Source organism: Syngnathus typhle, linkage group LG4 (assembly GCF_033458585.1).
Source record: "Syngnathus typhle isolate RoL2023-S1 ecotype Sweden linkage group LG4, RoL_Styp_1.0, whole genome shotgun sequence".
Classification (NCBI taxonomy): domain Eukaryota; kingdom Metazoa; phylum Chordata; class Actinopteri; order Syngnathiformes; family Syngnathidae; genus Syngnathus; species Syngnathus typhle.
Window position 1 is genome coordinate 10,111,813 of NC_083741.1, and position 22,477 is coordinate 10,134,289.

The following is a 22,477-nucleotide window of genomic DNA, read 5'->3' on the forward strand; positions in this document are numbered from 1 at the left end:
TGCGGCTAATGGTGTAATATTTAGAAAAACGGCAGGGCTAATTGAGTGTTAATGGCAGCTGCTGCTCCGCCATGAGTGTATATATAATGGTGCAAAGAGGAAAGTCACAGTGATGACTCAGTGCTAGCTAGCAACATGGTTAGTCATAAAGAACTGGAGCTACTATTGCCTCAATAGTATTGGACTATCTGAATGAGTTACTCTTTATTACAATAGAATTTCTTTCAAAACCCAAACTTTTGACCACGACTATAAAGGGATGAGGATATCATAAACAAAAATAAACTACTTAGCTTGAAAATAATACAAGCTTTGCAAGATGGTATTTATGTTTTTTGAATAAACAAGGTGATATTTGCCTTTTAAAAGAGCCACACATTTTATACGGTGTGAAAATCATCAGTTAGTTACACACTTCCTTGCAATTATTTTTGCTAGTTAAAGCCACACGTGGACTCTGATAGGAAGGCAGAGAGTGCGAGGCTACAGTCTTTACAAGAATCACTCAGCCAGAGCGCAAGATAAAGCATTGCAATAACTTATTTCAAAAAAAGCCCGGGCGGCTAATTAACATTGTGAATTCAAGCAGAAAGCCTCTATTCCTCTGACGGGTTTAATTGCGCTGATGTGTGGGCCACAATTTAACAGCTCGTACACAGAGCTGCCGTGGCTCCCATAAATGACAATATTGCCACCCCCCAAAGACTGACATTATTTTGTAGCATAATCAACTTTCGCTTTACCTGAGCTTATTTGATGATTTAATATACTTAAATTAGTTTTTTTCTCCCACTAGGTTGATTAGAAGAAACTGAATTAAATTGGCCAGTTTGCTGATTACTTATTGTGAAAATATTCACAGCCCCATTAAGGATGACACAATTGGTTCAGACTGTATAACAATACTCGGCTTCTGAGAGTTTCATTCCCGTCGTTTACATATTGCAAAATAAAATATGTTGCCTTAGAGCAGCTGTCTCACTTGGGCTGCTGTTAGATGTGATCCGAGCAGGCGGGCGGCTTAGATTGACTGTCTCCCACGAAATGTTCACTACAAACCGGCAAATGCACGCTCAGCAATCCTTGTGCGTTGTCCACAAATATAGAGCTCTTAGATTTAATACATGTTAAGGTTAAGTTGTTGTAAACTAACCTAGTACTAAACTGGTATCGGAATATATATTTCAATTGTATCAACAATTATGTTGTGCAGAAGGTTGTATCAAAAAAAAAGATATACCGTAATTTTCGGACTATAAGTCGTGTTTTTTTTCATAGTTTGGGTGGGGGGGCGACTTATACTCAGGAGCGACTTATATACATATATATGTTTTTTTTTCACTTTTTTGGGCATTTTATGGCTGGTGCGACTTATACTCCGGTGCGATTTATAGTCCGATAATTACGGTAATCTTGAAGTGAACAGGGAATTTTAAAGTAATGTTCATAACTTATACAAGAGAAAAAAGATCATAAAACCAGGTAAGTTGTTTTCAAGCTAGTCATTAGCCATTATGTTGGGAGTACATGCTTTCTTAGCAAAATGAATGTGGGCATGTAAATGGAATTTAATTGTTCTGCTCTTATTGTACAGAACAGTGAGGCACTCATTTATGTCACAATTCAAAATGTCAAAATCAAGAAATGATTTGATAAACTCCTATTGTATGAATTTGGTGGGTTCCAACTTCCATTGTAATTGACTGGGGAATAAACCCGGATTGAGATAACCCACACAAACCAGGAGAACATACAAGCACATATCCACACGCAAACATAGTTGAACCCAGAACATTTCTGTGAGAGGGAGCTGTACTAAGCACTCTTCCATAACACCGTTAATAGTTGATCCTCATTTGATAAAGATAGGCAATGTCTATTTCCCCTTTAGTAAGGCTGCAGTGTTAAAAGCATTTCAGTGTGCTTTTTATTGCGATGTAGCTCATCAAGCACTTGATATGGCGGACAAGTGACTTTAATTGCTGCCAGTGCTTGACCTTCTCTACCGCCCTCCGTGTTAGTCACTCCCCACTCGTTTCAAATTATAACATAGTTACATGCACAGGCAGTGAGTGGCAAAGGCAGAAATGTAAAATATAATTGGCGGATGTTGTAAATTGCTTTTTTTAAATCTCTCAAAAAATATTGAACAGTCAGGTGACAAGGAATGAGGTTGCCTAAAATGGTGTCCTCTGATGCAATGCTGTGAGGAGAAGGAGGGTTAGCAGAGCTCTCCTGTCCATTTCTAACGACTCCATCAAGCGTAGTAAGTCCTAACACGGGGGCTTTTGGCAATCAGGAGCTGAGCTTCTGCCGGAGACGGGGATTTCATCTTCACAGTGACAGCAGATCATAGCACAGCAGGTAAAAATAATCTTCCACTGTGTGGCTGTAATTCCTCATCTTTCACAACAACTGCATCCTTGCTGCGATCTGTGTGGGGGAGGACAAAGCAAATCGGCCCATGTGATCACTACGCATTCAGGAAGTGACGGGTGCTCTCTGGTTTGCGGCAACAGTAGCAACATAAACCAAATTCTTCCATACATCTGAGCGCGACTAACCCATACAAGGTATATGCAAACTTTTGCTTCCAAGTGCGGCATACCAGAAAATCAAAGTCTGGCTCACCTCCTAGCATAGCTGCCACACTCGCTTTGGACTAAAAATGACATCACAGCGCTTAGGTAACCACTAATCATGGCTTACCTATTTTCTGGGTTTGGTCATGTGACTTTAGCAAGCTGAGCCCCGTGATGTCATTTTCAGGGCACAGTAAGTGGCAAAATGGCCACCCCCGAGAGGGATAAAAATGGATCGATTTTGTCGTGTAGCTCATATTCTACAAAAGCAATAGTACCGTATTTTCCGCACTATAAGGCGCACCTAAAAACCTCGAATTTTCTCAAAAGCCAACAGTGCGCCTTGTAATTAATTAGGTGCGCCTTATACGTATATGGACCGATATTGAGCTACTAGAGCAGGCGTGTCAGAAGTATCTGAATGCCATGTCTACACTAGTGGGACTGCACAACCTCTAGAAAGAGGTTCTGTGGCACAGCAAACTCCAGTCGAACTTCAGATTGAGCAATTATTTGATCTAATTCTTAATAGTCAACGTCTATTGTATACGTAGTGTATTTTGGAGGTGAACCCTTGTATCCACATGATATGCAGCTAGGATAGGGAGCTATCGCTAAATGTAACCCTTTCAGATGATCAAAGGCATGAGCTCATCAGAGGTGCTGATCCATTAACACTAAAGCGCCGTTCCCGTCTCATTATTACAATGACCTGCGATTACCCTCGCCACCGTTAGGGCCACCCGGATGTTAACAAGTGAATCTGGTGACAATTACAATCATGGAGAGTGCTTCACCTTCCTTCCGGATTTTACAGGCCCTGCTCCCAGATATCCAACAGCAAATGGTAAATGGAACAATTAAGATAATCGACTGCACAAGCCCCATTAGCAAAGCGTGCTCGCAGGTAGAGCAGCATTTCGCTTCATTTTCATAATGGACGAGCACTTTTTTCCTCCATCATTCTCCATTTTCTATTTCCATCACCTCCTCCTGCCAGGAGCCTGTTGCGACTTCTGACGAGCTTTCACATTGAACAAAAAGACAACACGATGTCAGTCAATTTGACACTGTCAGGACTCAACAATAGTATGATGATGACTTGTCATCAAGGTTATAATAGCTGGGGATTTTTCCTCATGGTTGGTTTTTAGTTGTATCTTTTGAATTTAGTTTAGTATTTTTTTAACCATTATTATCTTTAAATATCCATCCATCCATTTTCCGTACCGCTTAGTCCCCACTGGGGTCGCGGGCGTGCTGGAGCCTATTCCAGCTGTCATCGGGCAGTAGGCGGGGGACACCCTGAACCGGTTGCCAGCCAATCGCAGGGCACACAGAGACAACCAACCATTCGCACTCACACTCACACCTAGGGACAATTTGGAGTGTTCAATCGGCCTACCAAGCATGTTTTTGGGATGTGGGAGGAAACCGGAGTGCCCGGAGAAAACCCACGCGGGTCCGGGGAGAACATGCAAACTCCACACAGGGAGGGCCGGAGGTGGAATCGAACCCGCACCCTCCTAACTGTGAGGCGGACGTGCTACCCAAGTTTCTCTACAATTCTCCAATGCAGCAATATGGAAATTCCAAATGAATCCTGATAGCTCATGTGAGATTATTGACAAAAATACAAAATGAAGGACATTTACACTATATTTTATTGTTAGCTTCAGTTTCATAAAAGTAAGGTGTAGCTTGGGTAAGTTCTTCCTGCGTGACATGTTCACCAAGCTTGCTTGGGTTTTACATCCGGTAAGACAACTTCCTCGCGCATAATTGGTTAATTGAAGACTAAATTGTTCATAGGTGTCTTTTTATGTGCCATGTGAGTGTCTGGCATCCATTCCAGGGTGTATCAATCTTCACATGCGACACCCGAGAGAACAAGTGGTGTAAAAAAAAAAGATGACTATAAGCTACTTCATTAAAAAGTCTCACCAAGTTAAAACTGCAATTCTCTGGTTTTATGCCACCTAAACTGCCTTATGATTTAATAACAATGAGGCTCAATTCTTCTGTCAGCTTGTAAAAATAATAATAATTGTGGAGCAGATCCGGCAGTTCATTGTGCATTTCTGATATGATGTATCCACACCATGTTCAATAATGGAGTGTAAAATTGAATTTGGCCTCAGGGGATTGTTGTTTTTTTTTTTCTGTTATAATTTCATGGTGTCTTGGAGCTTTTCAAGATTAGTAATGAGTAATTCCTCATATAGGATTTAGTTTTATTGGAAGAATAACCACAGTGATGTTATGACACAAAACAGCGACTATAATTGGCTATTATCTTTTAGTTGAAAGTACTGCGGTGAAAGGTTAATCACTGTTAAATTGAAGCGCTCCACTTTAAAAATAGAAGACAAATAGAGCATCATGTACATCCACAGATTACAGACCGAAGAATATTGACCAGACAGATGACCAATCTAATGAAATCCGTAATGACAAAATCCTTAATAAAGACACTTTCCCACTTTTGATTGCCATTGCTCTTGGGCATCCATAAAATTTGAAATTGCAACCCCAGAAAGGGATTACAAGTTCATTTCAATTATGCTGCAGTACCTTTTCATAATGTTGAATAAATAACTGCTGAATGCCAACGATCAGTTTGTAATTGGAGTTTTGCCTACAAGACAATTGATACTTTACATTTATCAAAAGGAAACCCAGAGAGCTTTCGAGAGATCTCTCACACAGACATTGGCCATAGCTTGAACAACTTCATGCCCACAATGGTTGTTGTTGTTTTTGTCACTATCACCAATGTTTGGGCAATATGAACTGTTGTTTGTATGTTGCCTGTACGGACTCATTTTGGTTTTGTTCACTGATTAGGAGGAAGTGTTACATTACCAACGCTGCACACACTCACGAGATGTCTGGTTTTTCTTTCTCCACTGCCACCTCGAAATAGCTTCTTGGGGCCTTGCAGGAGTTTATTACATGATCGCGAAGGCTTGAAGTGATAGTATTGCTTTCAAGTTTGACTTGGCTTCAGATGTTCCTCTCGAAAACAGCTGCTTCACATTTGATTGGTGCGATTCTGCCTACTTTTAGCAGCTTTAGGCCACAGGCTGGAATGTTGGCTGCACTTAAGAAACACAGGTTTAGAGATCTAAAAACCTCTAAGACGTAATGCCACAGTAGCAAATGCTAGAACATATTAGTTGGCAAAGAAACAAGACTTTTTGTCTGGGAGAAGAGACGGGTACACAGCTGCTTGAGGTTTGTTCTATTCCGGGCCATCTGCACTAAGAAGCCCTTCATAATGTGAACAGAAGACAAAGCAAATGCCTTCTGTGTCAACACAACCTCTCTACCCTCCCTCCCTTGCAATCTGAAAGCAAATAAACACGGGCTTATTCTGGGCAGCCTGGGCCAATCCACTCAGGAATTTCAAATACTATTGAATTTATTTTCCAGGAGGTCTTTGGAGCAACCTTTGCAATCATAGAAGTCAGTTTTTGCTTAGAAAGAAAAAAAACAAACAAATATTAGGTAATAGATATTTTCAGGGAAGCAGGTCATATTTAAAGTGGAGCCTCTTCCTCTTCACCGTCTGCCCTCCTTTTTTCCAAACATACTGTACGGACACGCAGACACATATCTTTTCACTCCATTTCATTTTGGACTGATGGGTATTGGTCCCTTGCCATGAGGCCAACAGAAACACTTGTTTATTTTTCCTGTACACTCTTTAAATTCCAGGTTTTCAGCCTTTCTGAAAAACCCTGTTTGTTCCGGGCCAAGAGGACACAAAGGTAGGAAAAAATGAACACGTCACCGAAACAAAAACAAACCAGCAGGTCAGAGCACCACCTCGTGTGGCTTTGGGGAACCTGCCAGCCAAATTTAACAGGGATTTATGGAGAGAGATGAAAAAAAAAAAAAAGCCCCTATTTAGCATAATGAATGTTTAATCTAGCGTATAACCTGTAAAGCAATTCTGCGGAAATAATTGAGAGCAGACTGGTTTAAACTAAAAAAAGAAAAACGTTATCCACTAAACCGTTGACCCAAAGGAGCCCCCCTTCGTCCCCCCAAAAATTGTAAACTGGTGGCATACACTCTGTTAAGTAATGTTATGCACCTGGGTCGGATTCAGTTGCTTCTAAATCTGCTGATTCGGTTACAGTTAGAGAACAAACATGAATTGAGAGGACGCTTATTAAGTAGCGTCATCTCACCTCCCATCCTCTGTTTGACACCCTCATTGTTGGCATACTAACCCACAAGCACGTGCTATAAGGCAGACCTAAAAACCTCCAATTTTCTCATAAACCGACAGTGCGCCTTATAATCCGGTGCGCCTTATATATGGACCAATATGGATTCATGGATGAGGACTAATTTATTAAAGTAAGACTTACGTGTTGATTTTGTGTGTCGTGTGATATTAACGTTTGAGCAACGTTGAGTTATTGATATAGTTAGTTTTCACTATTTCGAGTGTTACTATATAGTGATTGCATTAACGTTTGAGCAACGTTGAGTCATTTATTCTATGCGCCTTATAATCCAGTGCACCTTATATATGGACAAAGTTTTAAAATGGGCCACTCGTTGAAGGTGCGCTTTATAATCCGGTGCGCCTTATAGTGCGGAAAATACGGTAGAGGTTCTATTGATTCGTGTATGAGCAAGAAGATGTCCATAATATGATTCGGTACATCAGAGGCTCATAAGGGGGGTAAAAAAACAAACAAAAAACACTTTATCCATCATCCATCCAACTTGCACAAAAGGAGGGAAATAGGAGCGACCTAAGCGGGTTTGAGTGAAAGTGTTCACTTCTGTAAAATAAAACAGGTTATCTATTTGGTGAATCCCTGCTCCCCTTAATAAATCAGCTTAGGGTGCAGCCTAATGGCTCCATTCGCTTCACAAATCTCTGCAATGCAATAACATGCGCCAACGGGCGCAGATTAATTTAATAAGTCTTTAATATTCTTCATGAAAAAGAACCAGTGAACAGAAAGGCCAGAGCATATGGGGTGGGTGGGAAGTGCGGGAGGGAGCGAGGGAGGGAGGGAGGGCGGTAGGGGAGGGCCGCTATCTGTGGGATAGGATATTGCAGCAGCAACAGATTGAATATTACATAATGATGTCATTTATATTCCATTCAAAGTGCTGGCCTCCCAGACCTTGCCTCAAATAGGACTGGGGATTTGTCTGAGAGATGACTGGGGAGAAGTTAGTGCAGTGGGTCTTAAAAAGGACAGCTCTCAAGCCACACTTAGCTCAACCAAAACACACCAAACGATAGCCGATTCAATATATTGGGATTATGGATATGTTAAATTTGACAATTTCATTACTTGATCACTTACCGTGGTGAAGTTCTATAACAAATGTGTCCTTGTGGTCATGTATTTTTAAAGAACTATTATTGTTTTTATTAATTGTCTTTGTAAACCCATGTGTTTAATGCATTCTTTGTATTCCGGTTGTCAATGGATAGCTATAACTATAGAAGAGAATAGTTATCGTACATTTAGTTGTTTAATTACAACTAATACATGAAAATACTAACACATTAAAATTCGATTGGCAAGATAAGTGAAGAACAGATATTATTTTACATCATTGCACGCAGTGGTCAAATGAGCAATAACAAATACTTAAGACAAAACTAATTCTGCAGACACGATAATGAGAAATGATGTGCTCCATGTGGCAGCCTGTCCTAGCCTAGTAGTCTTGTTTGGAGGCTTCAGAAAGAAGCAGGCCACAGTGAAGCCTTGTGGCAGCAGATGGTAGTGCAGGCAGTTGTGCTGGGTGAGTGGGCGATGATGCCATTTAAAGTTTCAGTTAATGAATAAAATAGCAAAAGAGAAAGATTGGGTGGGGGTGGGGTGTATTTGGTGGTGTGTGCTTATCTGCAGTCACCTTTTGTGTTTTGTTCAAGAATCACTAACTATAATTACCCAGATGCCTGACTCAGAATGTTCATTTTTGACTTGTGTTTCCAACCAGTCAAGTCAGTTTTCAGACTTAAAGCCTACAGAACATGCATTCTACCCAATACAAAGGCGAATGAAAGGAGTTACTCACTCAAAACAAACAATTGAACGAGGCTGGAATGAAAGCACAAAAGAAGAATTCAGTCGTTTGGTGAAGTCATTAGGTCAAAAGTATTTAAAAACTGCAGGGAAAAATACTTGGAAATCCATATTAAGTCATATTTACTTTTTGTATTTTTTCCTCACCTAAGAATATCATGTTCAGGTAAGAATAATATTATCTAATTGTGTACGGACTCCAGATATAAATGATGTTGATCTTTTGTCTGACAGTACATTCATTTTTTTTTTGTCAGCACAAAAAATAAGCAGGTTGAAAGTGTTATTTAGTGTTCCAATACTTTTGAGATGATTGTATGGCTTGTCCTTGTTTTCAGCTTCTCTCAAAGGATCATGGGAGGTCCGTCAATAAAGATTTGTTTGCGTATCAGGTGACGGTTGTTTGTGAAGGAAGTTTAAACGTTAAAAGGTCAGTGTGAACCTGTTAAAAGCACTCAACAAAGAATGACATTACAGTTGTTATTAATGTGTGTATTTAAGCTATGTACACTGATGCTTTATGTGTGGATGACGGCAGTGTGAGAGGCTTTTAGTAAGATCAACATGCAAAGTATGCAAACAAGCTCAACAGTGGCTCTCAAGATATTACAGCTTTGCTTGCCTTCAGCTGGAAATAGAAACAGCACAAGATTTGTCTCAACTGCTTTCATAAGTATATACTAAGGTGGTTATACTCACTGGGCAATATTGGCACAATCGTGTGATACACAAAATACGTAAAAGGTTTACAAGTGTAAAAAAAAGGTTTTTTTTTGTTTTTTGTAAAGACTGTTCTCACCGTTTGATGTACAGTAGTCCATGAATAATGGGAAGCGGGCAGGGAGGACTGCTGACTCCATGTAATTTTACCACAGCTGAAAAATAAGTAAAGTTGCATATAATAATAATTTCAAATAAGCAGCTTGTCATGACTTTGATGTGTGATGGACGAAGGCTTAAACTTTGTATTTTGCCTCTCAACAGAAAGATTTAACAGCTCACATGCGTTCCGTTGTGGACTTGCTTTAGCCAGTTAATCTCTCAGGTGTTGGGTTTATACGTAAATGGAGATTATAGATTAATTTTGTATTTACCACTTGTGCAGAATAACCCTTACTTTTATTGTATGCAACTTTAAGATTAGTTTTGTCAGACAACAAAACAAAATTGAACCCCAATGATGACTAAAATAAGTAAAATACAAACAGCAAAAATCATGAGACGTGAACAAAAAACCCAACCAGATTATATTACAATTAGAAATGTACAAAGTCACAATACTGACTGTATATAATACTCTATAGTTATATTGATGACTTTGCATCACAAGTTTGTTTGACTTAAGCACAGCTAAGAAAGCCAAGGCAAAACCTTTTCAGTTTGTTGTGGTTTTATATGTAATAAAAATGTGGTGACACCTATTAAACACACAAACTATCCTTGGCACCATGAAAGGTGAGACCGGAAAATTGACAAAGGAGCCCTTAGAGCGCAAGTACTTCTATTGACTTTGAACACAAAAATATACATACAAACAAACCCACACACACACACCGCTGTCCAAACAGTGTTTGTTGACCGGAGCAGACGAGAGTGGGAGGTTGAAATAAGTGAGGGCTCACGAGAAACAGGGCTGCCACACACATCTCGCAAGACAATGGAGAAGTCATTTAGAGGAAATGGCTTCAATCAATAGACGAGAACAAATAAAACAAGGTAGCTGTGGTGATGATAAATTCCTGGATATAGTTATCATTAATGCATAAAGACAAAACTCTCAAATCAAAAGCAGTTTTTATGCTGTCATATAAGTAAAATAAAAGGAGTTGGAACAAAAAGTTTATTTTTTTTTTTTTACTTTCACCATACACACAAGTCAATTGTGAACACAACAAATGGTGTTCTATAAAGATTCAGAAATAACATGAACAAACAATTCCCAATTTCTAAAGCAAAGACTCAGCGACAGGTTTGGTTCAGACTTGTTTAAAAAGTCATTAGTGTGTGTTTGAGTTAAAGGAGTCGTTAATAAAGTGGTGCCGTCATGTGCTATTTGCTCATGCACTACGTGAAGGTTTGTTAGTTAAACAAGGCAGGAAGGAAGGGTCAATATTTTCACAAGCAGCCGAGGGCTGACATGCCTGATGAAACCATTTCCCAAATTCTTATCACTTGCAAAAGTCTACAACACAGGATGGAAGAGCTGTGGACATCACAAACCAGCAAGAAAAAAAAAACCTGATTAGCTTTTTTTTGTCAAATTAAGAAATGCTTTTATGAAGCAAAGTTATGAGTTGCGCAGTATAGCTAATATTCAACTGAGCATTAATTGCTTTTATGTGTAACTGTCAAAAAGGGTGACAGTTACCTCTTCTTCTGCTCAACAGTTCACATTTGATAAGTTCCTTTAATTATATTATTCAATGCATATTAACATTATAGGATATCTTAATTTCCTGGAAAGCAAAAACGTTAAAAGGTCAGTGTGAACCTGTTAAAAGCAGGAGTAATTTTTTTATCTGTAAAATATTAATGATGTCAAGAAAATGATGCCCACTGTAAAGCATAGCAGTGTGATAATCTGGGGCTGCTTTGCTTTCTCAGGACCTGGACAATTTGCTGTGATTGCCGGAGCAAAATGAATTCTGCTGTTTAGAAGAAGATCCTGAAGGAGAACGTCCGGCCATCAATGTGTGCCCTCAAACTTAAGCGCTCTTGGATCATGCAGAGGGACAAAGATCCATCGCAAACCAGTAAGTCCACCTCAGAATGTCTAAATACAAATAAAATTAAAGTTTTGGAATAGTCAAGTCAATGTTTGGATTTAAATCCAATTGAGTTGCTGTGGTGTGACCTTAAATAGCAATTCATGCAAGAAAACCATCCAATATGGCAGAGTTGAAGCAATTCTGCAAAGAGTGGTCCAAAATTCCTTCACAATGATATGAAAGACTCTTCACCAATTATCGAGAAAGTTTCATTTCAGTTATTGCTGCCAAAGATGGCACAGCTTGGATTTAGGGGGCAATTGCATTTTATATATCCTTGGTTGGTCTCAGTGTTAATATTAATTTGATGAAATGAAACCTTTTTAGGTGATAAATATGCAAAACAAAACAAAAAAAAGCCTGAAATCTTTGGGGAAATCTTTTTTTTACAGCTTCATGTTTGTGGTCTAGAGTTAAGTTGGTCGGGGATGAGCCCCGTGCCCCAAACACGTTCAATATGTCCTCCTCCATTAGCTCCCTGGCAAATAGGTGACTAAATCAATGGTGCCAAATCGCAAGGATGCGTGGGTCCACTGGCATATTATGAGTTTATTTACTTTCAAAAATTGTAATTTAAAAATTTTACAATATTTTTTTGCCATTTAATATTTTATTTCACATCCAAATTATTCAATAAAAACTTTTCCCTCTTCGTTCAGAATTTCAAGCAGTTTACAGTAAATTATTCATTCTGTATTCTTGATTTTCAATCGTACTTTATATGCAGCTTCCTTTTATTATTTTCATACCTGTATATAGAGTTAAAAGGATGGTCCTTTACTCTGAATAAATAAACTACACGTCACTTGAGTTGAATGAATTTAATGCCACCAAAATTAGTACTGTAGTGTTTCTTATTGTGTATTTTTCTAAACAGATCAGGGGGGGGGGGGGGACACAAATCATTATACTTATGTATTTACAGCACATCAAAAAAAAAAAAAAAAAATCTACGTACATCAATTTGTGCGGCAGTAAACACTCCTGGTTACAAATCTTGAACTCAAGTATTTGGTGTTCAGAAAAAGGTGGGGGGGGGGGGGGGGGGGTAGGAAAAGAGCAGTAATCCAGCACGTTGCGATTATATATATATGTAATTTTTCTTACTACTCCATTATAATTCTATTCTAAATCGTCAAAATATAATTAAGCGTTTAAAAAATGTGCATTGTTCCTTCATGTCAATGTCCCATTGAGCAAACAGGCAGCTTGCTTTGTTGCTACTCAGAAGAAAAAAAAAATCTTCACGGCTTCCTGCGTCTACAGGGCAAAGAGAAATGAGACAATTTGAGAAATTTAGCAAATATACACTAGCGTTCAAATGTTTGGGGTCACCCAGGCAATTTAGTGTATTCCATGAAAACTAACATAATTGCTCAAAGGTTTTCTAAGAATCCATTAAACTTCTAACACAATTAGCAAACAATTAGAACACCTTTATACACCTATGTAGATTTTGCATTAAAAACAGACATTCGCAGCTAGGATGGTCATTTACCACATAAACAAAATTTATAGTGTATACTTGATTAGTTTAATTTCATCCTCATTGACAAGAAAAAAAAATTAAAAATAAGAACAAATATTTCTAAGAGACCCCAAACCTTTGAATGGTAGTGTAACATAAGATGCAGATCAACAAAAATAGCAACCGTGGTAACAAATGCTGTATGTGCACACTTACTTTTGATGCCCAAGTGCAGCACTTGTGCTTGCAACAGGAGCCTGTGGCAGACAAAATAGCAAGGACATACGTTCATTGTGTGTATATCAACCTGAATCCCGCTGAGCCGCAAGTGTTGTTGCATGTAGCAAACGTTTGTTGTGAGGGTTCCTAAATAATTGCAAACAGTCTTTCTTCAAGGAAATTTTGTTTGCAACCTTCGATGGTGTATGGTGAGTGTTTGAGACCATTCATGAACTTGAATGAACCATGAAGGGAAAACTCTTGCCAACCCAGCTCAGCGAGATACAGGCTTAAAGAAAATGGGGCACTGTGCAAAACATGAATAAAACACAAACGTTGTATCGTGTTGAAAAAGATAAAAAAGTATCTGATGTTCAACACTGGTTTGAGTAAACATGGGTGAACATTCGCAAAATCTGATCCATGTAACATGTCAGCAGGTGCAAAACAGCAGCAGCCGTAAAAATTGCAAATAGTTTTATGATAAAGTGCATACTTTATGCACAGTAGATTATGTGCATGCTTTTGCTTCTTCCGTGTAATGAATCTAACATTTGGTTTATATTGCCCCCTGCTGATGAATTTGAGGATTGTATTGAGTGGCACAGAGAAGTCTACTAACTAGTTTTAACATCCAATTGGAAAAGGAGGAAAAAATACTTCTCTAAATAATTGTGTTTTGTTGAAAAATGAAAATTGACAGTACCCAGTTTTCTTGGTCCTCCTTGTTATGCGGTGCCTCTGCAGAGCCTGATCTTCTCTTGCGGCTGGAACAAGAACATTTGGATTAGACTAAGTCAGGTTTCAGAGCTGAAATCGTTAGGCCAGTTTGTGCAATTCTTTATTCAATTTACAATTTTCTTCAAATCAAGCTTCAGTTCAATATTTACGATCGACAAACATTTGCAAACATGACAGAAGGCAAGCTGCGAGGTTAAGCTGCGTCACAAAACAAACTTTGGAGGCTCAAGATGAAAGACGAGTGTACCTCGGCGCAGTTGGGGACTCCTGCCTCAGAGTCTCAACATCTGTAAATTCTACGGACTGGCCACCACTTCTGGTCCTAAAAACGTTGCCCTGTGGGGGTAAAACAGAGAAGAATAACAGGGTCCAATTACAGCATAGTGGAAACAGAAACGGTGTCCCTTTAATCCCTGAAATAACCAAAGTGTCAACTCAAATCAAATGCATAGGATCGATGAGTGAACTATCATCTTTTTACCTTGATCAACTTGGTTGAAATTTCCCCGTCAGAGGCAAGCTCTTGATGTCTAAGCACATACTTGTGGCATTTAGACAGAGCTTTCTCGCTCGGGGAAGATACTTGGATTGCATTGGGTATTACGGGCTGCATGACAGTGCCTAGGTCGACATTAGAAGATGGTTTGTGGTCTACCCATTTCTCCCCACCTGCAGAGTGTGAGCGTCTGTGCACTGGATTAATATGCTGAGGCGGCTGGTGATCCCAGTGGAAAAGAGAAAAACCAAGAAATTATTCAGATTTGTGACAATTAAACTCAGATTTTCTTTTTTTTTTTTCCCCATCAAGCGAGTGGGTCGTTCAGGTGCGGCAAGAATAATTGTACAACTGGAAGTCACGGGGAACACTCACTGTTGAGCACCGTACATACGGCACTATACAAATTAACGGATATGAACCCAGAATGATATTGAGGAGAATAACAATCAAAATTCGGGCATATTCGGTGACTGCTCCAGTAATATATACACTTATTCAACGCTACAGCTGAAAACACCCACTGCAAGGAAAACATCCCAGTAGTTTGTGAGGTGTCATGCAAAGGCGACAGAATGTGAAACGGCATGCACATTTAAAACAAAGTGCAAGAGTATGATTTAAATGGAATTTGCACATTTAAAGATGAATAGCGTAAACCAATTTTGAGAGAGCGAAAAGTTGGAGTGGAAAAATTCTACAAGCAAGATATACATAAACTGAAGCGCTACTTGGAAAAAGCTCAGGGGTTAAAGTCTAAAAAACATAATTGACATCCAGGCCAAAAAGCACATATGGCACATGTCTCTGAATGTCACACAAAGCCACTAACAGTTCTAACTAGCAGATGCTAGTGCACACTATGGCCTGCCGCAACCAAAAAGAACCCACGTCACAAACACATCTAGGTGGCTAGCACACACTAACCCTTATGCCTGCCTCTAGGTCTAGTCCGTGGACCAGCCGCGTTGCAGGGCCATCTGTTTCCGAGGCAAAGCGATGGCCTCTCCTGCGATTCGCTCTGGTGGCGTCATTGCACATGGCGGGAGTCCGGCTCCTGCACTGAGGGGTCCCCGCTTCTCTATACTGGGAGGTTGCTGAGTCTAGAGGACACCTCTGCTCCCACTCAGAGATGGAAGATGCTACTGAGGGATAAGATGAAGTGGAGGAGGCGGTGGCGGCGGCGGCATTGTCCTGAACTGCCCTAATCTTAGCTTGACTCTGTTGGGAAGGTGTTTGTCGAAGATCCTGAAAAGTGGTGAGGGAACGAGGCCAAAGCATGGTGTGCTTAGTTAAGGTACGTAGTTAGAAATACACAAGGTCACAGACAGGATAAAAGCAGCAGCCATAAGTAGCAAGTCTGCGAAATGGATCGATTTACACTCTGGTAAACAAGAAAACGTGAAGGCCTGCTTGATAGACATCCAAACACACATCAATACAGTACCACGTATTTATTGCTATCACTTACTGGTGATGGAGAGGCCGACCTCTTCTGTCCATACTTGCGATCTCGGTCCCTTGAGGGCCTTTCTGGTTTCTCTGGTCTCTCTGTGCTACTGCTGCTGCTGCTGCCACGGCTGCTCTCTGAAACGATCGCTTTGAGCTGCTTCAGCTTCTCATCCTTGACCCATAACTTGTTCTGCATCTCCAGCTGCTTGGCATTCACCCGTCTTTCCTGGAAAAGCAAAATTGCTCTCAAAAGGATGGTGGCACTACGTTTATATGATCAGAGTGTCACATCTTGATAATTCCACTCACACACTCCTTCTCCCACTTGAGTTTGGCGTCGGTAACCATGCCCTGCATGTGCTGCTCCATTCGCCTCCTTTCCGACAGTTCCTGCTGGAGCTTTTGCGCACGAGTCTCCAGCTCTTGCTCGAGTGAGCGTTTGTCGCTCTCATACATGTCGGTTGTCTTTTGCAGGATATCAATCTAGACAGTGGAGACATTTGAACTAATGTGATGTCACTGACAGAGCTTTACTAAAATTGACCGGCCCACTAGACGTGACTTAAATAAATAAAGTAATATATTTTTATTAGGAGAAACAGGGTTACAATTGACAATTTACAGGAAAAGGTTTGACCCCGGGGCCTAACCCAGTTGAGGGAGATATGTACCTTGTATTCCAGGGTCTTAGACCTTTTTTCGAGTCGTTCGAGTTCTGTTTTTTGGTTGATGATAACTCTATCCCTCTCGCTCAGCTTGCTTTGCTGGTCTTGGATTAAGTTCTCCTTATTGCCAAGTTGACCATCAAATTGCTGAAGCATGGAATTCAGCATATTGGCTGCACAAGAAAGCACAGTGCGAGCGACTATGACACTAAACCGGAGAAGAATTCAAATGCTGAACTGTGGTAAAGAAAAACACTGACAATGCCACAGATAGACTATTCAACCATACTAAATCGGAACTGTAACTTAATTCTCTCGAACATCATTCAATGCTGTGTAAATGTTGTACCAGCTTTGTTGAACTGCTCTGCCATCAGCTGACGGATGTGATGTCTCTTCTCCAGGACCTCAATCAGGCGTGGTAGTGTCTGATCATCTCCGGGGTCCACCAGCTCACAGGATGGCATCGGTGGAAAGCTTTCAATGAGTTGATTGAGCAGAGCGGCATCATCTACCATAGAAAACGTGAACATATAAAATCAGGGCATTGGTCAAGAGATACTTACAAAGTCTCATAAACATGGCACAATAAGAGAGCAATAGTGAGAAATACGAAAGACGTACCAATAGAGCGGGACATTTTTGAAAAACAATTTAATTGTGATAATGATTTAAGATAATTATTTCTTTAAGGTTCTTTTCTAGTATGTTAGTTGAAGGAAATATCTTAACCTGTATCATAATAAACAACACCAAATGTATGATAGTTTAGCATTTTGCTCAAATAAAGTCAAATGAACGATTATGAATAATATTATGCGACTTCATTGAGTTGTCAGTTTGCAGTCTTTAAAGCGTTTGCTTAGACAACTTCACACAGTTCCCCCAAACAAGAGTGATGTAAACAAGTCAGACCACAGTACTTGTGCATCACTTGAACATTTCATGTTTCCTGATATGTAAATATGTGGAGTGCACTTCTTAAGTATTAAACTCATATGGACACTGTATAAATTATTCAATACAAGATACATACTATATGAAATAAATAAGAATGGTAACAGCCGACTGAAGCGAAGCCGTTTTTTGTCCAAAATCCTACCATATTGCAATGTCAATTAAATTGTGATTGATCATTTGAGCTCTACTTACCAGCATTATAGGGTCTTCCTAGATCATCCAGGCGATGTGACAGCTCATCCCTGAATGCTTGATTTCTTTGCCTGCGTCCAGCCGCGAGCCCGCAGATCGGCCTGTCCACCGGCCGCGCAACTTCCACCTCTTGTGTCATCTCTGCAAACCGCATTACGAGCTGCGACACCAAAGGCAACGATGACAAGATTATGACGTAGCAAAGTCGAACTCCTCTTATGAACTGTATTGCGAAACAGAAAGTCTATTATAGAAAGAGAAACCATTTTTTGAGGCAGACTCGGACAAGTTGAGGGACAGACTGTTGAGACAGTTATAGTTTTGTTAAAAGACACCTCAGTGAAGTCTGTCAAATAGCCAGTGTAAGTAAAGTCAATCTTTTGAGTTGCCCTCAAGGGCTGTTAGTAGTGCGATCTGCATGGAATATGAATTACCATTGTTTCCTCGTAATCATCGGCTTTTGGGTTGACACAAACAATCATCTTAACCTTGCCTTCTCCATCAAAATAATTCTTAAAAAGGTGAGTCACTTTCGAGTCCCTGTATGGCACCATCTGGAAAAGAAGGACAATGTGATAGTGGAGGGAGGGGGGGAGGGTCGCTAACTCTTGTGAGAAGCAAGACTACCCACCTTGTTGGTTCCACACATCTGGTTCTCTCGCAAGACTTCCATACATGTGCGCAGAGTCATCAAAGACTGATTTATATTACCTGGAATATATGAAGGAAGATGAATAATTTTCACTGACAATCGCTGACAAAATGAGAGACTGACCTGCTTCACGCAGACGGCTTCCCTCTGCTCTCGTTCTACTGGTGCGCTCGCTCCCTGCCAGGTCAACCAAACACAGCTGGCTGACATTCACCTGGTTTTTGTCCTAGAATGCACCCACAGATTGAATACCAACAGAAACAGATTAATTTATCTGCCTGCTTTTGTGTCACATCATTGTTAGTTTGAAGCGAAGTAACGCTAATCGTCATTGTTTTCTGTGAACTAAAAGGTGGCGTGAAAACTTAAATACAGATTCCATCGAGTAACTTTTGGAGCGGGATATTACCTGCAGAACGTTGTCGCCATCAGCATCGAGGGGTGCCTGAACCAGCTTTAAAGTGAAGACACTGTGGGAACGACTGGATTCGCGGTTCAGTTGCGTGTTGGCAATCCTTCTCTTCTTCTGACCTACAAGAAGCAGTAGTTCACTCGTTTACACTCATGTTGAATGATCCAATTCATGGAAAACACTGAAATACCCAAGTTCAAAAGGATAAAAAGACAAAGGCCACAACGATACGTGGTGGTTTCTGCAAGTACCAAATACGGTATATCTCAAAAACAAATCATAGCGTATTGTGTCCCTAAAATTTAGAGGTCTCATCTTGGCCCCATTTTCACATCTCAGGTAGTTAGAAGCAGAGAGTGGCTCTAATTGATGCTAATTTCCCAAGGAGTAATTAAACCACTTTTCACTCACCCTTCCAGAAGACTTCAAATGCCTCTTCTGTCGATTTGACCTCAACTTCAGTGCAGCCAGCAACATACATGTTATGATTCTGATCTTCTCGTAGAATCCTGGATTGAGGAGCTCTGAGGGATCCAAAAGCAAACAAAAATTGAAGCACCGAAACACAGTGGTACAATGATATCGACATTAGACAATCAAAGGCGAAAACACAACAAGATACATTGTGATGCAGGCGCATGCCACGAAAATAAAAGGCCCTCGTAGCAAGAGGGCAGTCATTTCATTCGGAAAATAACATGAAAATGCCAGAGAAATCAACACATTCGAATTCGATGGCCTTGGCGAGTGGCAACACAAGACGCCCGCCGGTGGCTTCACTTCTTCCGACGGCATTGTTAGTCCATTCATATATGGAGTAAAGCTCAAGCCATTCAGTGAGTACAAATGTAGTACCAGCTCAAAGCAGAGCTACAGTAGTAAGCCGGAATGACACAAAGCTAGTAAACTATGTGAAAGGTTAAAATCACAAGCCTTCTCGACAGCATGAACAACAACCTGACAGATAGCAAATAGCTTCTATACAATGAAGCTAAGGATAAAATCTTTGGGACCACATACACAAAGTCAGTGTTCTTGACAGGTGTGCCAATACCGAGCCACCTAAAAAAAGAGAATGATTTTTGGGTGACTCAACTTTACAGCCGGAAAAAAAAGTCTCCAATATAGTATATCAATTGTGCCGTATCCAATATGTGAAACAATCGTATGAAGTAACACGGATTGGACCGCCGGCGCCGCTCTTCTGAGTGGGATCAGGTCAGCCTGTAGTAATTGATTTTTTTTTCTTTTTTTTCTATAAAGCAATCACTGCCTCTTACTTTGGTCTGATGGGATCAAAAGGGGCATCCTCGAGAAGATCATAGATGTAGTTGTTATAGACCTCAACGTAGGACACCAAAATGCTGTAACAACAGTCTTCATCCACATTCTCAGCTTTACATGCCTCTTGTGGACTGATCATGTCTGCAAATTCTGGGTCCGCCTTCTGCCTAAACAGAATGGAAAATGAGGAGGAGAATATTGAGTCAACTGTTAACAATGTAACTGGCAAGGAAAGAAAAACAAATTGTACCTAGAGGAAGGTGTCTTGGGCACTAAAGGTTGAGTGTCTCGCTTCTGTCTCTCAAGGAGAGCATCAACGTCATTCTGGATGTCAATCCCATTTTTGTCATCTGGTTTAAACACCTATAGAAACAAGCATCTTCTTTCTTTTCTCCATATTTGAAAATCAAATCGTTTTAAATTGTTGTCAGATCTGTCACCACCTTTTATTACATTTGAAAAAAGCCTGATTGTTTTCATTTGTTAGATGGTGCATGTGTATATAAATTTCTTATCAAGGTCTTACAAATCGTTTGGCCTGAAAGGGGCCAATACTGTTGAACAGCATGTCAAGAGAACGAGGGAGGAGTCCACCCTCTCCAGGCGAGCCTGTCATAGTGAAGGTCTTACCACTTCCCGTGACACCATATGTAAACAGCAGACCTTGACGGGAGAAAAAAAAAACAATAATAATAACCATAAAGGAGAAGATGGAACACATGTAGTTAAGTTAAGCTTAAGCACTTACCATTTTTACATTGAATAAGGTCCTCCACTAGCGGCTTGGCAACTTCCTCAAAGAGCTCCATTTGAGTGGTATTAATACCAAATACTTTTTTGAAGGAGTATTGCGTCTAAAATATTGTCAACAAAAAATAGATGTCAGTTCATGAAACATCACTACAGAATTTTATGCAAAAATACTGATCACACATTTTGTAAATTCAAATAACATAAAGGCTGGTTGTGTGTTAGTGATGCCTCCCAGATTAGACGCGTATAGCAAAGTGAATTTGACACCAAGTCTGAAGTCTGGAAGTTTATGGAGAGTCTAAATATGGAACCGAATTCGAGACACTGCAGATAATCTTGGCCTCGGAGAAACTGACACATACTGCACCTCTTTGAATTCTCCATTGCGGTTGGCTTTAAGGCCATCTGGAGCATGCAGCTGAATTGTGGAGTTGCTGATCATTTCAATGCAACATTCCTCATTGTCTGCTCCAAGTGGCCGTATACGACAGTACACCTACAAAAGAAACAGTACACGTCTTTAAAGTACACACTGTATTGAAAACCAATCAAGAAAGCCTTTTCATGTGTCCCTGGTTATACAAATACATAAAATCTATATAGCTGCTTTTTATTCAGTTGTGTGTAGTGCATTGGGATCTTTTTCTTTCTCCCAAGAGCTACATCAAGAGAAAACCACTTGAGCTCCACTGAAATATTATTGAGTAGGAAGACAAAAAAAAAAAAAAAATCAACCAAGGTTATGAGTTGTGTTCACTTACCCCAACAGGATCTTTCTCTGTATGGGAAGCCTTTCTGATGCCAGGCCTGCGAGGAGTCTTGCATTTCCTGCAGATAAAAAAAAATAGAAGGCTCTTTACTGATAAATTAGTCTCATCATTATTGCACAACACAGAATATTAAACATAGGTTTATGTGTGACAGCTTTTAGTTTTTACATCCCCAAATGTAATGTTGATTGAGTTGTTAATCGGGATCAGTGACGGTTGGTCGAACACCTTAACACACACATGAAGATTTATGACGGAGTATGGTCTGCACTATAATACCATGTTGTTGACATATTAAAGATCTCGCACATAAATACGTTACAGTGAATTTAAACAACATTTTAATTTAATAGCAAGCGAGGTACGGTGTTGTACAATGCTGCCCTTGTGCGGTTGGCCCGGTTCGATGGACTAAATGGGGACTGGGGAGCGATCTAGCGTCGGTGATTTTGACGGACGCTAGTAATCTTCCGCAATACATCTGGCCATTAGTGCCCAGGAACAACGAAAACTGAAACTTAACTACAATTCACACGAGAGTTTTGTAGGACAGAATTTTATACATACCCCGGTCTATACATTGTTTGTGCTGTTTAACGCCAGGTGAAAAGCTTCGCGTAACAAAGCGCCCTGTCTCTATTTTTGAAATTCCCCCCCTGTCAAAAAGCTTTCAACTTCCGGTATATTTAACCAATCACAGTGCCGCATGGAACGCTCAAGTCCAGAGGTTCCGCCTTCAAACGTAATGACGCGTTCAAATGCAATGCGTGTTATTTAGTTCCATCCCAAATTGAGAAATATGTGACGCACGCACACACGCACGAAAACACATACTGACACTGAATTCAAATATACAACTTGATAAATAACAATAAATATAATAAGTGCCACTGTGGAGTGGAGCAGATAATCAAGCACAAACTGTTTTCTGAGAGAAAGTTACAGTTCAAGTCACCAGTTAACCATATTATGGTGTATTCATTTTTAAA

At 40.1% G+C, this 22,477-nt stretch overlaps 1 protein-coding gene across 6 annotated transcripts; it reads right to left on the reverse strand.

Annotated features, from left to right (window-relative positions):
- Positions 1-12,230: 12,230 nt before the first annotated feature.
- On the reverse strand, positions 12,231-22,161 carry LOC133153144 (kinesin-like protein KIF23). Of its 6 annotated transcripts, XM_061277217.1 has the most exons (24): positions 22,056-22,161; positions 21,480-21,546; positions 21,086-21,214; positions 20,714-20,819; positions 20,492-20,628; positions 20,216-20,328; positions 19,962-20,132; positions 19,702-19,743; positions 19,093-19,205; positions 18,679-18,800; positions 18,393-18,495; positions 18,249-18,328; positions 18,052-18,171; positions 17,618-17,777; positions 16,815-16,976; positions 16,472-16,638; positions 16,110-16,283; positions 15,820-16,026; positions 15,276-15,596; positions 14,334-14,567; positions 14,100-14,188; positions 13,818-13,878; positions 13,109-13,149; positions 12,231-12,684 (listed from the first exon to the last, which is right to left on the reverse strand). In XM_061277217.1, exons 1-24 carry the CDS (start codon positions 22,067-22,069, stop codon positions 12,669-12,671), a joined length of 2,949 nt encoding a protein of 982 aa, XP_061133201.1. In that variant the 5' UTR covers positions 22,070-22,161; the 3' UTR covers positions 12,231-12,668. The 6 variants fall into 6 exon arrangements, with proteins under 6 accessions (XP_061133201.1, XP_061133202.1, XP_061133204.1 ...); XM_061277218.1 differs by lacking the exon at positions 19,702-19,743; XM_061277220.1 differs by lacking the exon at positions 15,276-15,596.
- Positions 22,162-22,477: the final 316 nt, after the last annotated feature.